The following is a 22760-nucleotide window of genomic DNA, read 5'->3' as shown; positions in this document are numbered from 1 at the left end:
AACAGGCACCTCCCTCCCTACCACACTTGGGTGAGCAAACAGTTCCACACTAAAGAGACATGGTGGGCAAGGTAATATCTTTTATTGGACCAACTTCTGTTGGTGAGAAGACAAGCTTTTGAGCTACACAGAGCTCTTCTTCAGGTCTGGGAAAGGTACTAAGACTTTCCTAACTAAATATAAGATCAAACAGATAGTTTAGCATAAGTAGTTAGCACATATTCTAAGGGAGCATTCAAGGTGAAGCAGCCTGTTAACACCCCTGTAGCCATAACACCGAAAGGGGGGTTAGTGGTTTACAAATTATTGTAATAAGCCATAAATCCTGAATACCTTTCCACACCTGAGGAAGAGTTCTATGGAGCTCGAAAGCTTGTCTCTCTCACCAACAGAAGTTGGTCCAATTAGAAAATATTACCTCATCCACATTGTGTGTCTAATATCCAACACAGCTACAACACTGCATAGTTCCACATTAAGGCACTTAGAAAAGGAGTACTTGTGGCACCTTAGAGACTAACAAATTTATTAGAGCATAAGCTTTCGTGAGCTACAGCTCACTTCGTGGGATGCATTTGGTGGAAAAAACAGAGGGGAGATTGATATACACACACAGAGAACATGAAACAATGGGTTTATCATACACACTGTAAGGAGAGTGATTACTTAAGATAAGCCATCACCAGCAGCAGGGGGGGAAAGGAGGAAAACCTTTCATGGTGACAAGCAAGGTAGGCTATTTCCAGCAGTTAACAAGAATATTTGAGGAACAGTGGGGGGTTGGGTGGGGGGAGAAATAACATGGGGAAATAGTTTTACTTTGTGTAATGACTCATCCATTCCCAGTCTCTATTCAAGCCTAAGTTAATTGTATCCAGTTTGCAAATTAATTCCAATTCAGCAGTCTCTCGTTGGAGTCTGTTTTTGAAGCTTTTTTGTTGAAGGATAGCCACTCTTAGGTCTGTAATCGAGTGACCAGAGAGGTTGAAGTGTTCTCCGACTGGTTTTTGAATGTTGTAATTCTTGACGTCTGATTTGTGTCCATTCATTCTTTTACGTAGAGACTGTCCAGTTTGGCCAATGTACATGGCAGAGGGGCATTGCTGGCACATGATGGCATATATCACATTGGTAGATGCGCAGGTGAACGAGCCTCTGATAGTGTGGCTGATGTGATTAGGCCCTATGATGGTGTCCCCTGAATAGATATGTGGACAGAGTTGGCAACGGGCTTTGTTGCAAGGATAGGTTCCTGGGTTGGTGGTTCTGTTGTGTGGTGTGTGGTTGCTGGTGAGTATTTGCTTCAGATTGGGGGGCTGTCTGTAAGCAAGGACTGGTCTGTCTCCCAAGATCTGTGAGAGTGATGGGTCGTCCTTCAGGATAGGTTGTAGATCCTGGATGATGCGTTGGAGAGCTTTTAGTTGGGGGCTGAAGGTGATGGCTAGTGGTGTTCTGTTATTTTCTTTGTTGGGTCTGTCCTGTAGTAGATGACTTCTGGGTACTCTTCTGGGTCTGTCAATCTGTTTCTTCACTTCAGCAGGTGGGTATTGTAGTTGTAGGAATGCATGATAGAGATCTTGTAGGTGTTTGTCTCTGTCTGAGGGGTTGGAGCAAATGCGGTTATATCGGAGCGCTTGCCTGTAGACAATGGATCGAGTGGTATGATCTGGATGAAAGCTAGAGGCATGTAGGTAGGAATAGCGGTCAGTAGGTTTCCGATACAGGGTGGTGTTTATGTTACCGTCGCTTATTAGTACCGTAGTGTCCAGGAAGTGGATCTCTTGTGTGGACTGGTCCAGGCTGAGGTTGATGGTGGGATGGAAATTGTTGAAATCGTGGTGGAATTCCTCAAGGGCTTCTTTTCCATGGGTCCAGATGATGAAGATGTCATCAATGTAGCGCAAGTAGAGTAGGGGCATTAGGAGACAAGAGCTGAGGAAGCGTTGTTCTAAGTCAGCCATAAAAATGTTGGCATACTGTGGGGCTATGCGGGTACCCATCGCAGTGCCGCTGACTTGAAGGTATACATTGTCCCCAAATGTGAAATAGTTATGGGTGAGGACAAAGTCACAAAGTTCAGCCACCAGGTTAGCCGTGACAGTATCGGGGATACTGTTCCTGACGGCTTGTAGTCCATCTTTGTGTGGAATGTTGGTGTAGAGGGCTTCTACATCCATAGTGGCTAGGATGGTGTTTTTAGGAAGATCACCAATGGACTGTAGTTTGCTCAGGAAGTCACTGGTGTCTCGAAGATAGCTGGGAGTGCTGGTAATGTAGGGCCTGAGGAGGGAGTCTACATAGCCAGACAATCCTGCTGTCAGGGTGCCAATGCTTGAGATGATGGGGCGTCCAGGATTTCCAGGTTTGTGGATCTTGTGTAGCAGATAGAATACCCCAGGTCGGGGTTCTAGGGGTGTGTCTGTGCGGATTTGTTCTTGTGCATTTTCAGGGAGTTTCTTGAGCAAATGCTGTAGTTTCTTTTGGTAACTCTCAGTGGGATCAGAGGGTAATGGCTTGTAGAAAGTGGTGTTAGAGAGTTGCCTAGTAGCCTCTTGTTCATACTCCGACCTATTCATGATGACGACAGCACCTCCTTTGTCAGCCTTTTTGATTATGATGTCAGAGTTGTTTCTGAGGCTGTGGATGGCATTGTGTTCTGCATGGTTGAGGTTATGGGGCAAGCGATGCTGCTTTTCCACCATTTCAGCTCGTGGACATCGGCGGAAGCACTCTATGTAGAAGTCCAGGCTGCTGTTTCGACCTTCAGGAGGAGTCCACCCAGAATCCTTCTTTTTGTAGTGTTTGGTAGGAAGGTCTCTGTGGGTTAATATGTTGGTCAGAGGTGTGTTGGAAATATTCCTTGAGTCGGAGACGTCGAAAATAGGATTCTAGGTCACCACAGAACTGTATCATTTTCGTGGGGGTGGAGGGGCAAAAGGAGAGGCCCCGAGATAGGACAGATTCTTCTGCTGGGCTAAGAGTATAGTTGGATAGATTAACAATATTGCTGAGTGGGTTACGGGAACCACTGTTGTGGCCCCTTGTGGCATGTAGTAGTTTAGATAGCTTAGTGTCCTTTTTCTTTTGTAGAGAAGCAAAGTGTGTGTTGTAAATGGCTTGCCTAGTTTTTGTAAAGTCCAGCCACGAGGACGTTTGTGTGGAAGGTTGGTTCTTTATGAGAGTATCCAGTTTTGAGAGCTCATTCTTAATCTTTCCCTGTTTGCTGTAGAGGATGTTGATCAGGTGGTTCCGCAGTTTCTTTGAGTGTGTGTGGCACAAGCTGTCAGCATAGTCTGTGTGGTATGTAGATTACAGGTTTCAGAGTAGCAGCTGTGTTAGTCTGTATTCGCAAAAAGAAAAGGAGTACTTGTGGCACCTTAGAGACTAACAAATTTATTAGAGCATAAGCTTTCGTGAGCTGTAGCTCACGAAAGCTTATGCTCTAATAAATTTGTTAGTCTCTAAGGTGCCACAAGTACTCCTTTTCTTTTTGGTATGTAGATTGTAATGGATTTTTGACGTTCAGTCCTTTCGGTATGATGTCCATCTGTTTGCATTTGGAGAGGAAGATGTCGTCTGTCTGTATCTGTACGAGTTTTTTTTTTTTTCATGAAGTTGACAGATTTCCACTCTATACGGCTAAATTCAGTGCTCCTTTTTTTTTTTTTTTTTTTTTGCGAATACAGACTAACATGGCTGCTACTTTGAAACCTGTCATTAAGGCACTTGTATCTCCAAAATGCCACACATCCTGTTTCAGTAATGTTGAGCTCAGATTGTTGGAGGCAGAGAAGATGTGAACTAAATGTATTGTAGTACTACACCTAAACACAATTTTTTTAAAAAAAAGGTGATATCCTTAAAATCAGATTAACATTATCCTAGTGCAGTTATTGTGTGGAATTCAAACTTTGTCTGAGAAAGTAATTCTGCCACAAGAACAGTCGTCATTGTAAGATACAGTAAGCTTGTATGAATGAATGGCCATTGGTTCCTTCATCATCTTTGTTTTAGCAGCATGTTTTGTGTGTTTTTTTCACTATTCTGTCCAGATTGGCAGCCCCCCATGTCTCCTCCAGGTATACCAATTCTCCAACTCCAAGTCAGGGGGATTCTACTCCTCTCCCTTCCATCAGTGAGCGCCTGGCCTTCCTCCGTCCCTCCCGAGAGCTGCTGGAATACTATCGCAAGAAGATCGCTGAGTTTGATGAAGAACACGAGGACCTTTTGAAAAGGCTAGAGAGGTACAAAGGAACGTATGATGAGCAGGTAAATAGCTTACTGGTGATGGACTACGTATATACACCATTGGTTGGCAGAGAAAGGATTAATACTCTCCTTTAGTTGAAGACTTAACATCACTGACATAATTCATGACGGGAGTTGCTGGGGAATGTGGTAGGACTGAGCTGAAGGGGAATCACTATGTCTTGAGTCCCTAGAATTGAGTGAATTCTGGCCATCTGGTCTCCCAATTTAGGAGCCAGTGGGAAGAAATGCTGACTGTGATAAGTCCTTTTGTTTTAGTTTATTGTGCTCTACTTGTGGGCAGCCTTTACGCTGTTGGGAGTTTTCTTAACCTTTGAACACTGGGTTAGATGTTCACCTGGTCTGTTGCACTACCCTTTTCCTTTGCCCTGCACTCCACATTGGACCTATGAAGAGTGAATGGTCATTTGGCCAAAATTAATGAGCATTTTATTGGGACAGACTTTATTTGTATTGCAGTAGCACCTGGGAGCCCCAGTCATGACCTCATTGTGCTAGGTGCTGTACAAACATCATAAAAATGGTTCCTGGCCCAAAGAGCCTATAATCTTAAGTAAAAACTATCCTATAAAATGGAGCTTCTTCTAACAAGCCGGATGATCTCCTAATATCTCACTACATCAAGCAGATGTATAGCTGTGTCCTATAAAATTGGCACTTTTTCTACTGAGGAGGTGGTTGGGAGAGGAGTGATCACCTTTTAAAACATTATATGCTGAGCTGCTCGTGAATCAGCAATCTCTGAAACAGACTGAGAACCCTCAGGAGATGTAGGAAATATCTCAGCTGCACATCTGGGTCAAAGTGGGGAAAGGCGCCAAACACTGCAGGTCTCTCAGGTCCCTCTCCTACAGAAATGCTCTTCTGAGAGTTAGTTACTTCTCCCCCATGAAAACCATGATCACTAAGCCAATTTTGTAATTGGTCAGAATACTTATTATTAAACCCTGCAGTACCCCAATCTTAACCCATAGGAGGTTTTTGAAAATAACATCTAGGATAAGTTGTTCCATTTTGTTTAATATTTCATGATCACTTGGATCGAGGCAGAGCATTGCATGGTGGGAGCTACAGTCTCTGTGGGCAGGAGCTTGCTGTTGAAGTCTTCTCCAGACAAGCTGCCAATACTGCCCTCTGCTGGTTAAAGTTTGGTGATCCAAATTAAGAGTCATTTGTGAACTTTTTTCAGAGTAGCAGCCGTGTTAGTCTGTATTCGCAAAAAGAAAAGGAGTACTTGTGGCACCTTAGAGACTAACAAATTTATTAGAGCATAAGCTTTCGTGAGCTACAGCTCACTTCATCGGATGCATTTGGTGGTAAAAACAGAGGAGAGATTTATATATACACACACACACACACACAGAGAACATGAAACAATGGGTTTATCATACACACTGTAAGGAGAGTGATCACTTAAGATAAGCCATCACCAGCAGCAGGGGGGGGGAAGGAGGAAAACCTTTCATGGTGACAAGTAAGGTAGGCTAATTCCAGCAGTTAACAAGAATATCAGAGGAACAGTGAGGGGTGGGGTGGGAGGGAGAAATACCATGGGGAAATAGTTTTACTTTGTGTAATGACTCATCCATTCCCAGTCTCTATTCAAGCCTAAGTTAATTGTATCCAGTTTGCAAATTAATTCCAATTCAGCAGTCTCTCGTTGGAGTCTGTTTTTGAAGCTTTTTTGTTGAAGTATAGGCACTCTTAGGTCTGTAATCGAGTGACCAGGGAGATTGAAGTGTTCTCCAACTGGTTTTTGAATGTTATAATTCTTGACGTCTGATTTGTGTCCATTCATTCTTTTACGTAGAGACTGTCCAGTTTGGCCAATGTACATGGCAGAGGGGCATTGCTGGCACATGATGGCATATATCACATTGGTAGATGCGCAGGTGAACGAGCCTCTGATAGTGTGGCTGATGTGATTAGGCCCTATGATGGTATCCCCTGAATAGATATGTGGACAGAGTTGGCAACGGGCTTTGTTGCAAGGATAGGTTCCTGGGTTAGTGGTTCTGTTGTGTGGTGTGTGGTTGCTGGTGAGTATTTGCTTCAGATTGGGGGGCTGTCTGTAAGCAAGGACTGGTCTGTCTCCCAAGATCTGTGAGAGTGATGGGTCGTCCTTCAGGATAGGTTGTAGATCCTTGATGATGCGTTGGAGAGCTTTTAGTTGGGGGCTGAAGGTGATGGCTAGTGGCGTTCTGTTGTTTTCTTTGTTGGGCCTGTCCTGTAGTAGGTGACTTCTGGGTACTCTTCTGGCTCTGTCAATCTGTTTCTTCACTTCAGCAGGTGGGTATTGTAGTTGTAGGAATGCATGATAGAGATCTTGTAGGTGTTTGTCTCTGTCTGAGGGGTTGGAGCAAATGCGGTTATATCGGAGCGCTTGGCTGTAGACAATGGATCGAGTGGTATGATCTGGATGAAAGCTAGAGGCATGTAGGTAGGAATAGCGGTCAGTAGGTTTCCGATACAGGGTGGTGTTTATGTGACCATCGCTTATTAGCACCGTAGTGTCCAGGAAGTGGATCTCTTGTGTGGACTGGTCCAGGCTGAGGTTGATGGTGAGATGGAAATTGTTGAAATCATGGTGGAATTCCTCAAGAGCTTCTTTTCCATGGGTCCAGATGATGAAGATGTCATCAATGTAGCGCAAATAGAGTAGGGGCATTAGGGGACGAGAGCTGAGGAAGCGTTGTTCTAAGTCAGCCATAAAAATGTTGGCATACTGTGGGGCCATGCGGGTACCCATTGCAGTGCCGCTGATTTGAAGGTATACATTGTCCCCAAATGTGAAATAGTTATGGGTGAGGACAAAGTCACAAAGTTCAGCCACCAGGTTAGCCGTGACAGTATCGGGGATACTGTTCCTGACGGCTTGTAGTCCATCTTTGTGTGGAATGTTGGTGTAGAGGGCTTCTACATCCATAGTGGCTAGGATGGTGTTTTTAGAAAGATCACCAATGGACTGTAGTTTCCTCAGGAAGTCAGTGGTGTCTCGAAGATAGCTGGGAGTGCTGGTAATGAAGGGCCTGAGGAGGGAGTCTACATAGCCAGACAATCCTGCTGTCAGGGTGCCAATGCCTGAGATGATGGGGCGTCCAGGATTTCCAGGTTTATGGATCTTGGGTAGCAGATAGAATACCCCAGGTCGGGGCTCCAGGGGTGTGTCTGTGCGGATTTGTTCTTGTGCTTTTCCAGGGAGTTTCTTGAGCAAATGCTGTAGTTTCTTTTGGTAACTCTCAGTGGGATCAGAGGGTAATGGCTTGTAGAAAGTGGTGTTGGAGAGCTGCCTAGTAGCTATTTGTGAACTTGAAAGAATTAGTTTATCAGTAAATGTTGATAAATGTATTTCAAGGTACACACACAAACTGATGAAAAAAATATTTCCATCAATTATCAAAATTTACAAATAGGCAAAGTAAGAAAAATGTCACTTGAGAACTTATTAAAATTTGATTTAAGGCTGTTTACTTTGTATGTTTTGACATATGATGTTTTAATGGTTATAAAGCTTTAATGTTTTGAATCTCAGTGTCTGCTGTCATCAGTGTTGCCTGACATGCCCCATCCCCATAAGCTCCAGCAACTGTGGAAAATTTAAGTGATAAAAATTTTAAAAAAATGCTTTAAAACATAATTTTACTCATTCCTGAAAACTTAAATTGATAAAAAATAAAATTTTGTAATATTCATCAATTATAAATAAAAACAAAATTCTGCCAAGCCTAGTCATTTGACACACTAACAGCTGCTAGTTTTAGATGCAGGCTAGGGTCATCTGAGGCAAAAGATGCTCTTTGTCTCTGTTGTCAGTATCATTTCACATGCCCTGTTTTCTCTCCATAGCACAAACTACAGTGGGAAATGCGTCAACGGGAACAGGAGATTGCCGAGTTACAGACGGCTTTGAGCGACATGCAAGTTTATCTCTTTCAGGAAAGGGAACATGTGCTGCGCCTCTACGCTGAGAATGATCGGCTGAAAATCAGGTGCAGAGCTGGGAGGGGATAGGGCTGGAGATGGTACGGGGAAGAGTTATATTCGCTGTTTCTCATGGGCAGGTAGTGTTTCCGGAAGCCACATGAATTAGTAGAGCCATCTTGAAAGCTTTTTATTCTGTGTCTGTACAGCAAATTGCACAGTGTCCTGCTCTATAACTGCAGCACCTAGGCACTATAGTACAAGTTGTCATTAATCTCACTATGGGTCTAAAGTCAGTGGAAATTGCAGGTGTGCCACACTTCTGAGGATCAGGCCCAATGCAATCTTCCCAAACGCTGAACTGGACAAAAGAAATACTGCTGTTGCTCCTCCTTTCTATGCTGACCTACTGTACTGACTATTATTCAATTATTACAAACTTCCTTTTTTAAAAAAAGTGAAATTACTGTGCTGCAGGACTCCTAGTCTGCTGTACCAGAGAAACCAAGGATCTTGCTGCAGAACATAGGCCCACAAAACAGGGACTTGCTATAACAAAGAGCGAAAGTTTACCAAAGGGTCAGGTTTGATCACAAAATCACCTATTTCAGCTTGGAGGTTCTGCTTTAACTCAGCTTGATGTGAGCTTGGCATAATTCTTTAGCTGCATTTCCTCTATGCAGTTTTAGAAGCAGGAAACTCATAGAAAACACAGACCAAAGAGGGTAACTCCTCTGTTTTCCTAGAGCTACCTGTTTTGTCTTCTGGTCAACACCCCCTGTTTGTCTGTGTTAATGTAATGACCCTGAATAGGCTCAGCTGCACCAAGTTAGCTCTAAGTAGCACATGCCTCCCTAAGATGCTTCTGAACTCCAGATGGGAATTAATCTCAGCAGTTTTTGGTTGGCTTGATGGGGTCTCCTTTTATGTGTGGTGGGTAAAGTGTTCTTGTGTACCCTCAAACCCTGTATATCCTAAAACCCTGTATATCCATCACATTCCGGACTGTGGTGGAATACGTGGGCTTCTGAGGCAAAGGAGGTTTCACAGTCTTCTGAAAAGCAGAAGTGCTACAGGATTAAAGTCTTCCTAACTAGGTCATATTCCCCCTGGACTATGAGCTTTTATTAATAAAATTCACAGTCCATGTCCTTTCAGTATCTGCCATCCCTATATAAGCCCATGTACCACTATCAGGCTGTTCTAAAAGGGGAATTCCTCAGTGCACCAGCAGAATGGAAGCTCCTCCCATGCATCTTCAGTGTTAACTGGATCTCTTGCAGTCTGGCTTAAGGACAACATTGTCTCATGGGCTGTGACAATCTGAAGAACAGGTTAGAGCTGCTCCTTTAACTACAGTAACAACCCTTTAGAGAGAGTACAGGCTTGATGCATTTTGGAATAGAAATGTGCTGATGCTTCTCCATGAATTCCAGGGAGCTGGAAGACAGAAAAAAGATTCAGCATCTCTTGGCTTTGGTGGGAACAGACGCAGGAGAAATTACCTATTTTCATAAGGAGCCTCCACACAAGGTAAAACCATTCATTGGGAAGCCCGTTTGCCACCTTTCTGGCAGACTTTACTTTGGGTTCAGCCCCTAGAAGCTCTACACAGTGAGTTGCCAGAAAATGTGGATGTTTGAAATTCAGCTGGCTCTGTGTTGGTCTGATACACACTGTAATAAACTAGTGCTGGGACTCGAGACAAAGAGTGAGGCCTTCCCATTGTCTTGGTAGTTAGTGCTGGGCAATCCGGGTTTCATTTCTTGCACAGGAGAGCTGCAAAGGAAGTATGTTGTCCTCCAGGAGAGCAAGTGTGCCAAGTTTCAAGAGTGGTGACTCTCCACAGCATTGTGGGGGGGATCTGAAGCTGGGTGTATGTAGTCCTGTTTGACCAGAAAGGTCACGGTTGTGATGCACGGCATGAAGAGTGGGGAAAAAAGCAGGGCCTCCTGTGATGTGAGGGTGCAGAGTGAGACTTGAAATAATGGGCCACATTCTCTACTGTTGTCTAGTCCCCCCTGCAGGCTGCCAAGGTGGTGTCCAGCAAGTCTATATAAGCTTCTTTTGTGTATGTAATTGCCTATTCATTTCTTTAAGTAGTGTGTTGCTTGTTTTGGGGCTTGCCCATGGGGGCTGGGCTTCTGTCCCCCATCCCCCCACTTTTTTTTTTTTTTTTTTTTTGGATTTGTTTTTAATTTCCCGCCGGAGAGCGTGATTGGCTCCCAGTTGTGTAATCTGCTAAAAAAGCTTTAAAAGGCTGCTTGCTGCCATCTTCACTGCTCAGGTTGTGCAAAAGTCCCTGAAAGCAGCCCTGAATTTCCTTTGTGTGCAGGAGCTTTCAGTTGGTTCAGATAGTTTAACTGGCCCTGGCAGAGGGAGTGGGGAAGGGACATGTCCAAAGCTAATTCCTTACTAGCATACTTGTGTCTTGGGGATTGTGGCCAGCTGGTGCAAGTGCTGGAGCCATTGCAGAAGCACCATGAGAACGAGGGAACTGTATCAGCTCCCTGATGGCTGCTTTTTCTTCTTGCATTGAGTGGATCTCAGCACACAAGTTAGATCTGGATCAGTAGCTGCACCAAGCAGTTGTTGCCTTTGATTTCTTCCAGGATTTAAGTGTATGGGTATACGTAGATTTGTTGTACATATGTTTTGCAGTGCACCAGCTGGCAAGAGGGTAAGTGGAGGAAAAAAGGACACTGTTGCTCTTCCATTCTCTCCCACATCTGAATGCTGGATCTTTTGCTAAAAGCTTGATCCTGTTCCCATTGAAGTCAGTAAAGACAGGACCAATCACCAATCATTGAGAACTATACAATGGCGGAAGAGGTGGAAAATGTGATGTTCAAGCAGCGCCATCATAGTGGGCATCTACTCTCAATGCTGGTATTCCTTTTGCAAACGTCCTTACCTTGCTCCTGCTGCACCGATGGGCATGCTGCTCTTTTAAGTCTTTTCCCACCCTTCTAGTATTCACTCTTGATGAGTGGGCTCAGAGAACAGAATGTAGGACGTTCAGGTAACAGATCTGTTTTTGCTCCTGTAGGTCACCGTTCCTCAAAAACCAATCAAATCCAGGGATCCACATGAACGGAGCGATACTTACCCTTGCAGAACAGGTACCCCAAAAGTGACTTTACATACCAGTCAAAAGACAAGTACTTGGAGGGTGGCTGAATATCACGATAGTGCTGGATGTGTGAAAAGTGTGCAGTCGCCATGAGCTCCCCAAAGCCAGTGCTAGAATGTTTCCTGCAGTGACTCCTGCCGGAAGATGCTGTGGAGCAGTAGCTGCAAGCTCTTCCTTTCCTTCAGGCCAGCCAGCACATCTACAATATTCCCTGTTGGGCAAAGTCTTGCTCGGAGAAAGGAGTGGAGTAGTTATCTCAATTAATCTTGTTCTCTGCAGCAAGCACTAAAAGAAGCACATCAAAACCAGCAGCAAAAGGAGAGAAACCAGAAAGTCCTGAGAGATATCACAGAGACAATCAAACACTCTTACTGCAGGTAAAAGAGCATTTACTGCCCAACAGATGCAACTTCAGCCTGTGCATGGTGTGACACAGGGGTGCCTTCACTGGAAATGGCAAGGTCAGGGCATGCTGCAAAAGGGAGAACAGATTTTCCCAAAGACTGGTGGTTAACACTCACCAACCAGTCACAAACTGCTGCTTATCCCCACATTGGTTATCAAGAAAAAGAGGGGGTGGGGGAAACATTGGAATCACACAGCCCCCTTACTGCATTCCAGTTCTCTGGCTCCCAATCAGCACCTCAGTCCAGTACAAGGAGTTATTTCAAAACTCTGCTCACATAGACAAAATGTTCTTCTGACCCAAAGAGACAGCCACCTTACCACGTCAATGTAGGTTTGGATCTTACCCAAAATACCGCCCTGCCAGTGAATCCTTTAGTGTCTAAAACTAAAGATTTATTATACAAGAAAGAACAAGATGAGTTGTTAAATGGTAAAGCAATTTGGTGCATACAACAGACTACAAAGTCCATATTGTATCAGGTTTTTAGCAGTGTTGGTGAGTGTGCTGGCTTGAAAGTCCCTCTGGAACACATCCACAGCTTGGATGGGTCGTTCAGTCCTTTCCTCAGAGCTTCAGTTATAGAAAATTTACTCCAGAGGTGGGAAGTGGAATTGAAGACAAAATGGAGAAGATGCAGCTGCCTTTTATATTCTTTTGCCATGAAGCTTGCACTTCCTGTGTTCCAAACACAAGCTTCACAGCACATAGAAAAACCTTAGAGTTTTCTGTCTTAGGCATGCCCATACATGGCTTCCTGGCTCATCAGGTGTGGTCCCTGATCTTTTAATGGGTTTATTATACAGCTGATGTCCCTTGGTGGGCCATCAGGCAGGCTAGGTAGTGCTGATGGCAATCTGTCTGGGGGTGTCACCCAGATGAATAGCACCAGTTTGAAATACAGATATATACCCTACATATCTATAACTCATAATACAAAGGTGATGCAATTTGCCAAGTATGATGATCTGGTTTATGTTTGTAACATTTTTGCAGTTGCATCACATGGCATATCTGATCAGATTCCTTGCAATTTTATTATAATGGTGTTCCACTGATCCCATACAATGTCACACATGGGTTTATACGACAGCCAAACATGCTGCTTGCCTATTCCCTCTATCCTTACACCGGGCATGCCCATCTCCACTTTATGCTACCCTTGCAGTGCCTCCCACTTACTCCCAATCTATTTAGCTCTCTCTGCAATGGATTTACAAGGGCGGTAAGATTGGCATGAAACAAGAAAAGCATTTGCGTGATGAGAACCCTAGGGCTGCTCGAAATTGCAACAGGGGCCAGAATTAGTGATGCACAAAAATGACTTAAATTCACCTTTGCCCCATCACTTTCCTTCCTGTGCCCAATGCAGGTAATGAGTGAAGAATCTCGCCTACCTTCTGTAAAGTGTGTTTCTCACATGGGGTTTTCCTGTTACAGGAAACTTCTAGAACTCCAAAGCAGATGGCTCCTAACTTCAAGGCCTGCAGAAAAATTAGACCTATATAATAAAACATTATAGGGCAGGGGGTGTTTTCTCACTGTGTCTGTGCCTAACCTGGAATTTAAACAGGGCTCTCAAGCAGGGCAGCATGCTTGGTGTAGGATCTCACTCTATGCCTTCCCTGTGTGCCAATCCAGGTGGAGGCCCTGCAGGCTCAGATGGAAGAGCAGACCCGGTTATCCAAAGAGCAGCTTGATGCACTGCTAGAGGACAGGCGGATTCACATAGAGGAAGTGCAGGTCCAGCATCAGAGGGACCAGGACAAGATCAAAACCTTGACAGATAAGTGAGTGCAAGAGAATGGTTCTGGTTTAATTATGGCAGGAAACCCAGAATATAAAAATCACCTATAAGTTTGCAACCTAAGGGCTTGGCTCCACTTACATTTTATAGTGCTGTAACTTGCTGGCTCAGGGTGTGAAAAATCACTCCCCTGAGCACAGCAAGTCAGCGCTTTAAAGCGCTAGTGTAAATGGGCTCCCAACACTGGGAGCCGGCTCCCAGCACTCGGAGCTAATCTTGTGGAGGTAGAATACTAGGAGAGCTCTCTTCTAGCACTCTCGCACAACCACACTTTCACTTCAAAGCGCTGCCGCAGGAGCACTCTCATAACAGCGCTTTGAAGTTTCCAGTGTAGCCATGCCCTAATAGGCAGAAAAGCAGAGTATTTGGTCAGTTGCTTGGTATGTAATTGGAGATTGATTGCATAAACTAAAAATCCTCTTTCATCCCTGGAGAACTTGGCCCTTGAAAGTATGTGATGGAAGCTCCTGGCCTCTCTCATCCCATGCCCACTCCAACTCCCAGTGAGAGTACAGGTGAATGATGAAGGGAATTGGGGAAGGCAGTGATATTATTACTTTAGTGCAATCCCTAACTTCAGGCTCCATCAGACTCAAAACCTGTTGTATGAGAGCACGCGTGACTTCCTTCAGCTGAAGTTCGATGCACGAGCCAATGAGAAATCATGGATGGCAGAGAAGGACTGTCTGTTGAGGAAGCTTGATGTAAGCAGGGATCAGCTTATCAGCAGGGAGCCAGAGAGAGAGAAGAAGAAGGAGAAGGAGAGAGACATCAAGCCAATTTCTCAAGCAGAGAGTGAAATTTGGAAAGCACAGAGTGGAGAACTCAAGGTAATTGCTGTTTCCTTGGAAAAGAAATCCACTGTTTATGGATGGAGGTTTGAGAGCGTCTAGGATTGGATCTCACCATGGTGCTTTATTGAGAAACTGGTGGTCCCTGTTTTAGAGCGGGAATTCTCCATCCTGGGATACATTTGTTACGCTGACTGAGGCATAGAAAGATGCACTTTACAGGGGATGTTGTTGCTTATTAACTTTAAAGAGAAAATGCTATGAAGTTAGAACTCTGTTAGTTTATAATGGCACGTCATGGGGTTTTGTCTCACAAGACTAATATCCCCCACTCCTTCCACACCCAAAACAAGCATGTAGCTCCTCAGCTTGTTCCACCTGCCAAGTGGCATGTCGTTGCACAGCTCTTAAGCTCTTTATTAGGACTAGGTATTTCCAAGCATGAAATGGGCAACCATCCTTTGGAATAAATTCTCTTAACTATTGGTAGTAAGAACGCTCTCTGTGTTTTGCCTGCTGTTGTGAGAACACTGCTTTTTTGGGAATAACACCGCTCACAATTCTGCTGCTCCCATCCAGCCATCAGTTTTTTCCTTCAGCCACTAACATACTTGAAGGGAGAACCATGGGAACTTGTACTGCCCTCATATTACATGTACCCATAATAGTTTACTAACCACAGTATATACCTAAAGTAAAATTCCTTTATCCTCCATTGAAATGCAGCAACCTCTGAGATGGAGAGCAGCAATCAAACAGAGGGTGAGATGGGGAATTTTTGACTGAGGACAGTGGGACCAACCCTTGCGGGGTTTGTTGTTTAAAGGGTTGTGGGTTCTAATGACTACATGGTGGCTAGAACCATGTTTGTTTTGTATTTTAATGTCTCATCTGAACAGAGTTGATCCTGTAATTTGAAGGAGTTTTGGCATTCTTAGATCTCTAATCTTTCTTATCTGGCTACCTGCACCAACTCCAATTTCTAGGGCTACTCATTTAGTTATTTTCTGTCATGATATCTTCACCAAAGAGCACTCAGAGTTGTGACAATTGCCGAGCAATTTTGTTCTTTAGGGAGGGAAGTGCTGTGTGTACTTTAGGGAGGGAAGTGCTGAGTGTACTGGCTACCCGCCTCCAGCATCTGTTAATGCTAATTCTTTCTCTTGCTCCTTACAGGAGCAGCTAACACAGGTGCACCGATTGGCAGATATGTACCGAGAGCAATGTGTTGCTCTGGAGAGTGAGCTGGCTAGAATTCGTGAAGAAGGAGATGTTGGCCGAGAGCTTTTCAAGGTATCTCCTCTGTCTCCTGCTGCGGGATGGGTTTGTAGCCTCTTGGGTCTATCTGATTTCCCCTTCTGCATATTCATGTTTGTTGTTGGTGCCCTTCCCTACAAATTCTAGTGCGCTTTCCTATCCCCAGGAGCGCTCAGAGAAGATGGGGAAGCGTTTGCAGCTAATGACACAACGATATGAAGCCCTGGAGAAACGGCGTAGCATGGAGGTGGAGGGCTTCAAGAATGACATCAAGCAACTTCGACAGAGGTTGAAGGACATAGAGAAACAGCTCTTCAAGGTAATAATTGATCATCTTCAGGGCAAGGGCTGAGATGGTATTGGTCCAGTGGATTGGGGGGAAGTGTCAGGGTTGATTATTCAAATCTTTGGAGCCTAGGTTATTGGAAATTCCTGTTTTTCCTCACTTGGGCCTTTAGATACTTGTAACATATGGTACCTTTCAGTGTTATGGAAAGTTACAGGTTATATGTATATTGTGAAGAGAAAAATACTCATAGCTGTTAATTGAATAGGCATCCAGATTACTAGAGATTGTGATTATACAGTGGATGTAGTTAAGGCATCTAGTTATGCTACTTCTTTAAGGCTTTTCATCTGCTATCTCCAAACACTTTACAAAATCGGATTCTCCCAACACGATTGTGAGGCAAGTAAGTATTAACTGCAGAAGTATATTCTGTATGGAGTGTTGCAGACCTGTTTGGCTTTTCTCTTGACAGTTCTAGATACTGATTCTGCTCTTAGTGAAGTCAATGAGAGCTTTGTCATCAAGTTCAGTGTGAGCAGACCTGAGTACTTGGTGCAAAGAATTAGGGCTCAAAGTGCAGAAGTAAGTTCAGCTGGTCATACATTGAATATAATGACTTCGGGAATATCCTGCATAGCAAGGGTTATTCAAATGATACCACAAGAAATGGTTAACTTGCAGAAATTAAGAAAAGAAAAGGAAATGGTTAATCAAATCCATGTCAATACCTAGTTAATTATTTCAGCCTAATTGTATTGTTCTATTCTTATTACATCCATGACCACAAGGGGGTGCATTAATAAAATACAATATACAGGCTAGACCAGTGGTTCCCAAACTGGGGTTTGCAAACCCCTGGGGGTTCGCAGAACGTTATAGGGGGTTCACCAGAAAAATTTCACTAATGGCGGCCAGAGGACCCTGGACATTGGAGGCACCAGGTGGGACCCGGTTGCAGGGCAGACAGCCCGAACCCCAGGGAGAGCAGGGCAGTTGGGGCTCGGGCTGCCAGCAGAACAGAGCAGGGCAGCCCGAGCCCCAGGGAGAGTGGGGCGGGGCCAGCAGCCCGAGCCCCAGGGAGAGCGGGGCCGGCAGCCCGAGCTCAGTGGGGCTCAGTTGACCGGTGGTCAGTGGAGTCCAGCAGCAGGAGCCTCACGGAGTGCAGAGCTGGCAGACCAGACCCCAGCGCAGGGCCAGTATCCTGAGCCCTGTAGTGGGCAGGGCGGCAGCTGAGATCCCAGGCACGCAGGTGGCAGCTCGGATCCCTGTTCTTATCAGAAAGGGGAAGTTGGCATCGAGGGTAGAGCGAGCAGGGGCCACGCTGTATGTGGGGGGTAGTCCAAGCTAATTTGTCCCTTGCAGGGCACCCTCCTAGGGACAGACCTTATGGCGGAAGTAAAGCTGTTTGGAAAACAATCAAACTGTTTCAGTAATCTTCATGACTTCCTGGCAGAACATAAACTTCAGTTGGATCAATGCAATAAAACCAATATAATTGCACACCTAAAAGGACTTTGCACAACTTTCAGGGAATATTTTCCAGCTATGTCAGGCAATAATGATTGGATTTGCAACCCTTTCGACGATACCACTTTCTCAACACCGATATTGAACACTGAGGAAAAAGAGAAATTGATTGAGATGTCCTGTGATTACGAACTGAAAAAGAGTGTCAGAAATCTGTCATTGATCAACTTTTGGCTGAGTTTAAGAAATGAGTACTCCCTTCTGGCAGAAAAAACTGCTGCAGTTTTGTTACCATTTTCAACAATTTACTTGTACAAGAAAGCGTTTTCCTCGTATGCACATCTGAAAACCAAATACAGAAACAGACTTGATGCCGAACCAGACCTGAGACTTTATCTTTCTCCAGTGGTTCCAGACTTCCAAGAGTTATGCAGAGCAAAGCAAGCGCATCCATCACACTGAGGAAATATAAACTTAAATCCCTGGAAATATTCATTTTTAGGAGGGGGTTCACAAGATTTCACAATTTAGTGAAATGGGTTCGCGGGCTGTTAAAGTTTGGGAACCACTGGGCTAGACATAACAACCATGATCCTAAATCATTCTGGTTATTCTAGATCAAAAAGAACTATTCGATAACCAAATACAGTCTTCTGCCAAGGCAAGAAGACATCCTCACTACCACCTGTAGAGGATGTCTCCTGAGACTACAATTGAGACTTAAGTACAAAAAAGCTGGGTAATAAATATATAATTTCACATTTTAATGAGTCCTTTTAAATCATACTGAAAATGATTTGTTAAACAGCTGACCATTTACTGATACATTTCAGGTTACACTTTAGAGATCCCTCTCCCATTGCACTGGTAGGACATCCCCATGATACTAACCATTATCTACACTCCATCCTAGGGCTTCTTTCCATGTATGATGTCAGGGCAGCTCAGACACACTGTGGCTGTAGCTCCCCTTGCTAGGTACAAATGAATCTCCTTGGACAGGATTGTTCTCTTCATAATTTTCTCCAGATGATACACCACAGACCAAGTTTTTCTGCTTTTATTTTTTTTTCTTTCTCTCTCTAGGTGACCATGAATATCGGACCAGACCAGGACCTCGCAATTCTGCATGAGGTCCGCCAAGGGAACAGACGAACAAGGAAAATTCAAGGGGAGCTAAGAAACCTAAAGGCAAAAATCTACAGCTTGGAGAATGAGCTACGGATCTGCTGACACAGATGTATGACCCAGCACAACAGTGCACAGAACATGACCAGTGCTAGGCTAGGAAGGTCACATTCTCAAGGAAAACTTTCATAAATCTGCTTTCCAGCATCCTGTGACAGAAGCTTAAGAATACATAACCTGCTGTGAATCAACAATATATCTGTGTGCTGTGGGGCTTGGATACTTTGTGGAATTTAATGCTAGGTTGGGGGTGGAGGGGATTCCTTTCATCTTAGCATGCCTTGCTCTACTACCTTTTCTAATTGATGAGATCATTTGTAGACTGTATCAAAGTCCTCTTGTAACTTTTATATAATGTTTCCATAGGACATGTTTACAGCCTCTAGGCACCTTCACCTACTATGACAACAGGGCAAAATGTACTGCTGTCCAGAATGCAGCCAAACGCAACAAAAGCTACATGTGTAACTAATAATCACGGAGAGGAGCTAGTCCTCCAGGACTCAAGTGTTCCCTCCTGTTGCTGTTCTAGAAGCAAGGGACTGTATAAGGCCCTGTTCTACAGTAATGGGAACTGTATTAAGAAAAGCAGTTTTTAAACAAAGACAAACCCTAACCCTAAACCTTATTATGATGTCTAATGCACCGAGGACATAATTTGCATTTTCTAAACTAGATACCTACTTCATCTAGAAAGTGTCTATTTAATTCTGCCTAAACCCTCTGAAGTCCTATATATCCTGGGCAGCATAACCGTGTTTTCAAATTGCTTCTCTTCCCATGATTCTCTGCCAGCCTGGACAGGCCAGAAAGGGAAACATTCACATTATGAAGCTCTTTGTTTTGTGAGATCTGATCTCAAACCTCCACCAACCTTCTCTTACTCTCCACTCCAAAGCTGTATCGCCTCTAACGCCTTTTTTCCCTAAAAGGTTGCACTCTAGACACCATCAGTTCATCTCCCCCAGTGGTGGAAGTCCTGATACAGACCAGCCATTGCCCTTTTAACTGCCAGTGTTGTCTAACCCTACAGCTCTGAACAACACAGTGGCTAAACTACTGGCAGCCACTGGCACCTCTCACTGCTGCTGGATATAAATGGGCAGTAGCAATGGTGGAAAACTTCTGAAGGAGCATAAAGGCTAGAACAGTTGAGGCCAAAGACCTTGTTTATACTATAAATACAAGCCTGGTTGCATGACCCTTGTCCCCAAACAAGGTAACAAGATGATTTCAGTTTGGAGTATAGGCTAGACCTTAGCAGTAGTTTGTAACTAGTCTAAAGCCTAGTTGTATTTGCAGGGTATATAGTCCTTTATTTGTATTCCAGCATATTGCAACTTGAACTCACCACTGTACCTCCTCCTACACACAAACTAAGGGAAGACGACTTACCCTGTGTATAAAGATGTCTCAGTACCTTGATGGAGTTTCTTGCTGCAACTCTATACCATTCTTGCCAAATGTGATGCCAGAAACCTGATTTTTTTCTGGGATCTCTGGCATTGCCCATCAGGGCCATTAATTTATTTTTTTTTTTTACTGGACAAAGAATCAATTTTTGTGATTTTTATTTTTTTTTTAATTTTTGTAATCCAGACTTTTACAATTAAAAATGAAGTTGGAAGATTCCTTGCAAGGGGTTCCCTTTCTTCTCTTTTTGAAGGATATGGCTAATACAGGTTCCTCCCCGTACCAATCAGATCTACTGCTAGCACTTCTTGCTGAAGGTCCCACGAGAGGGATAACTATAGCCAACCTCAGTCAGGCTGATGGGTGGTAGCCAAAGTGGGTCCTGGCTCATACTGTGTGTGAGAGGAAGGTGAGGCAAAGGGTCCTCTTGCACTGGTGCATTCTCTTTGTAACAGACTTGCTGCCTCTGACAATGCCTGCAAATTAGCCAGGTGGTTGGGGGCATATTCCTGTGGCTAGAAGTCCCAATGGTCTCACCTTACTACACAAGAGTTCCCTTAAGTCAATGGGAGTCAATATGCTCTCACTGTGAGTTAGGATATCAAAATCTGGCTCCTGATGCTCTTACTGAAGCACACTGTGTAATGAAATATTAACTGCTTGTGGTGCAGCTTCCACCTACCTTAAGTTTTTGCTCCTAAGAAGTCAGGTTTCCTGAGCTTTGTCAATTTTTCAGCTCCTCCGAGGTAAGGAATTGCTCATCGCGCTAGATATTTGCATTTCTTCACATGACAGCCAGTAGATGCATGTTGTTTAATCCCGGGTTATTTAAATAAATGTTTCTCTCTTCGCAGCTCCCTATTTCCAGTACTGACTATCATGTGAAAGGCAAAACCCAGCAGCGTGGTAATGGCCCTGTGTGTATTGCAAAGCAAACCTCATGGTACTGCTGCTCTGCTGCCAAGGCATCTATCTAGCAAAACCCAAGTGCTGCCCAAGCTAAGTGAGCTGTAGTCCACGATAGCTTGTGCTCAAATAAATTGGTTAGTCTCTAAGGTGCCACCAGTACTCCTGTTCTTTTCATTTTCAGTACGTCCCTAGGACGTGAACCCCTCCCCACTGCGAAAGTTATACTAGTGTTGACTCGGTAAATCCCTTTCTTTATTTTGGAAACTGTCATAGGTCACCTCCAAGGGCAGATGGCACAAAGTGTTACTTTTGTTTTTCTTATATCTGATAAATTCATGTGATGTATATTTAAAAGCATTGCTTCCAATGTCCGTTTCCAAAACAAACCAATGCCAGGGGCTCAAAGCTCAAAAGTGACTCTAAATAACCGATCACTGTGCCACTGACAGATATCAAAAAGTAGCAGCCAATGAGGAATCATTATCAAATGGGGGTGTTTCTGGTGGGGTTTCATGGGGAAAGGTACGAGGCCAAATACTATTTAACATTGTAATTAATGGTCTGGAAGTAAATATAAAATCACTGCTGATAAAATTTGCAGATGACACAAAGTCTGGCGGAGTGGTACATAATAAGGAGAAGGCTGTCAGACAGACCCATGGGGACTGGTTGGTAAACCAGACCCATTCAAGCAAAATGTGTGTTACTACAGCCAAATGCAAAGTTATACATCTAGGAACAAGGAATGCAAGCCATACCTACAGAATAAGGGAACTGCATCCTGGAGAGCAGGGACTTTGAAAAGGATTTAGGGGTCATAGTAGACCAGCACAAGCAACTCAACATGAGCTCTCAGTGAAATCCTGTGGCAAAAAGAGCTAATGATATGATCTTTGAATGTATACACAAGGGATTAGTGAATAGGAGTAGAGAAGTATACAGTATTGTTGAGACTGATACCAGAATGCTGCGTACAATTTTGGTATCCACATTTTAAAAGGGATGTTAAAACATTGGAGAATGACTATTTTTATGGCTGTAGTCAAGAAAATGCCTTGCAGTGAGACCTAAAGATCTCCATCTGTTTAGCTTCTCAAAGAAGATTGAGAAGTGAGTTGATTACAGTGTGTAAGTACCTTAACAGAGAGACAATACCAAATACTAAAGGGCTCTTTAGCAGAGAAAGGCATAACAGAAACCAGTGTCTGAAAACTGAAACCAGACAAATTTAAATAAGATGCAAATCTTTAACAGTGAGGGTGATTAACCATTGAAACAAACTATCAAGGGAAATGGTGGATTCTCTCTCTTTTGATGTCTTCATATCTAGATTGGATGCCTTTCTGGAAGATATGCTTTAGGCAAACAAGTTATTGGGCTCCATACAGGGGTAACTAGGTGAAATGTAATGGCTTGTGATATACAGGAGGTCAGATTAGATGACCTAATGGTCTCATCTGGCCTTAAACTCTGAATTTTCTATAAGTGGAATATTTGTAAGATTTTTTTTTCAACAATCATGCAGTTGCACCTCTATCAACAACATAATATAGAGCCATTACCTCAGCTAACCTGCTCAGAGAAAGTTTACGTTACTCAGAGGTAAAAACACTGATGTCCAGTCTACTCTACTGCTTACACCTTTAATAGCACTGCTTTGGAAAAGCACTTACAAATTTTGCTAGTGTAGATGGACCTTGTGCATGGAGTCCAGCATTCAGGAGCTAGAATGTACCAATCCAGTAATCATAAACAACTCTATGATAACGCAAGCAGACACTTCAACAGGATATGGGACTGAGCTCAGTTTTAACTTTTAAAGCCTTTAATTGACTTTAAGATCCCCTCCTGAACGTCTTTCCTGTACAGTTAGATTTTTGCATATTATGAGATGGTGTAGAGGGTTCAGA

At 43.8% G+C, this 22760-nt stretch overlaps 1 protein-coding gene across 1 annotated transcript; it reads left to right on the top strand.

Annotated features, from left to right (window-relative positions):
* Positions 1-59: 59 nt before the first annotated feature.
* CCDC77 (coiled-coil domain containing 77) lies at positions 60-21003 on the top strand. The gene is made up of 11 exons (XM_043506347.1): positions 60-71; positions 4015-4269; positions 8116-8258; positions 9627-9723; positions 11240-11312; positions 11603-11700; positions 13371-13519; positions 14117-14366; positions 15504-15620; positions 15751-15903; positions 18427-21003. Exons 1-11 carry the CDS (start codon positions 60-62, stop codon positions 18571-18573), a joined length of 1494 nt encoding a protein of 497 aa, XP_043362282.1. The 3' UTR covers positions 18574-21003.
* Positions 21004-22760: the final 1757 nt, after the last annotated feature.

Source organism: Dermochelys coriacea, chromosome 1 (assembly GCF_009764565.3).
Source record: "Dermochelys coriacea isolate rDerCor1 chromosome 1, rDerCor1.pri.v4, whole genome shotgun sequence".
NCBI classification, from domain to species: Eukaryota; Metazoa; Chordata; order Testudines; family Dermochelyidae; genus Dermochelys; species Dermochelys coriacea.
The sequence above is the reverse complement of the archived record's forward strand: the minus strand, read 5'-3'. Positions and strand labels throughout refer to the sequence as shown.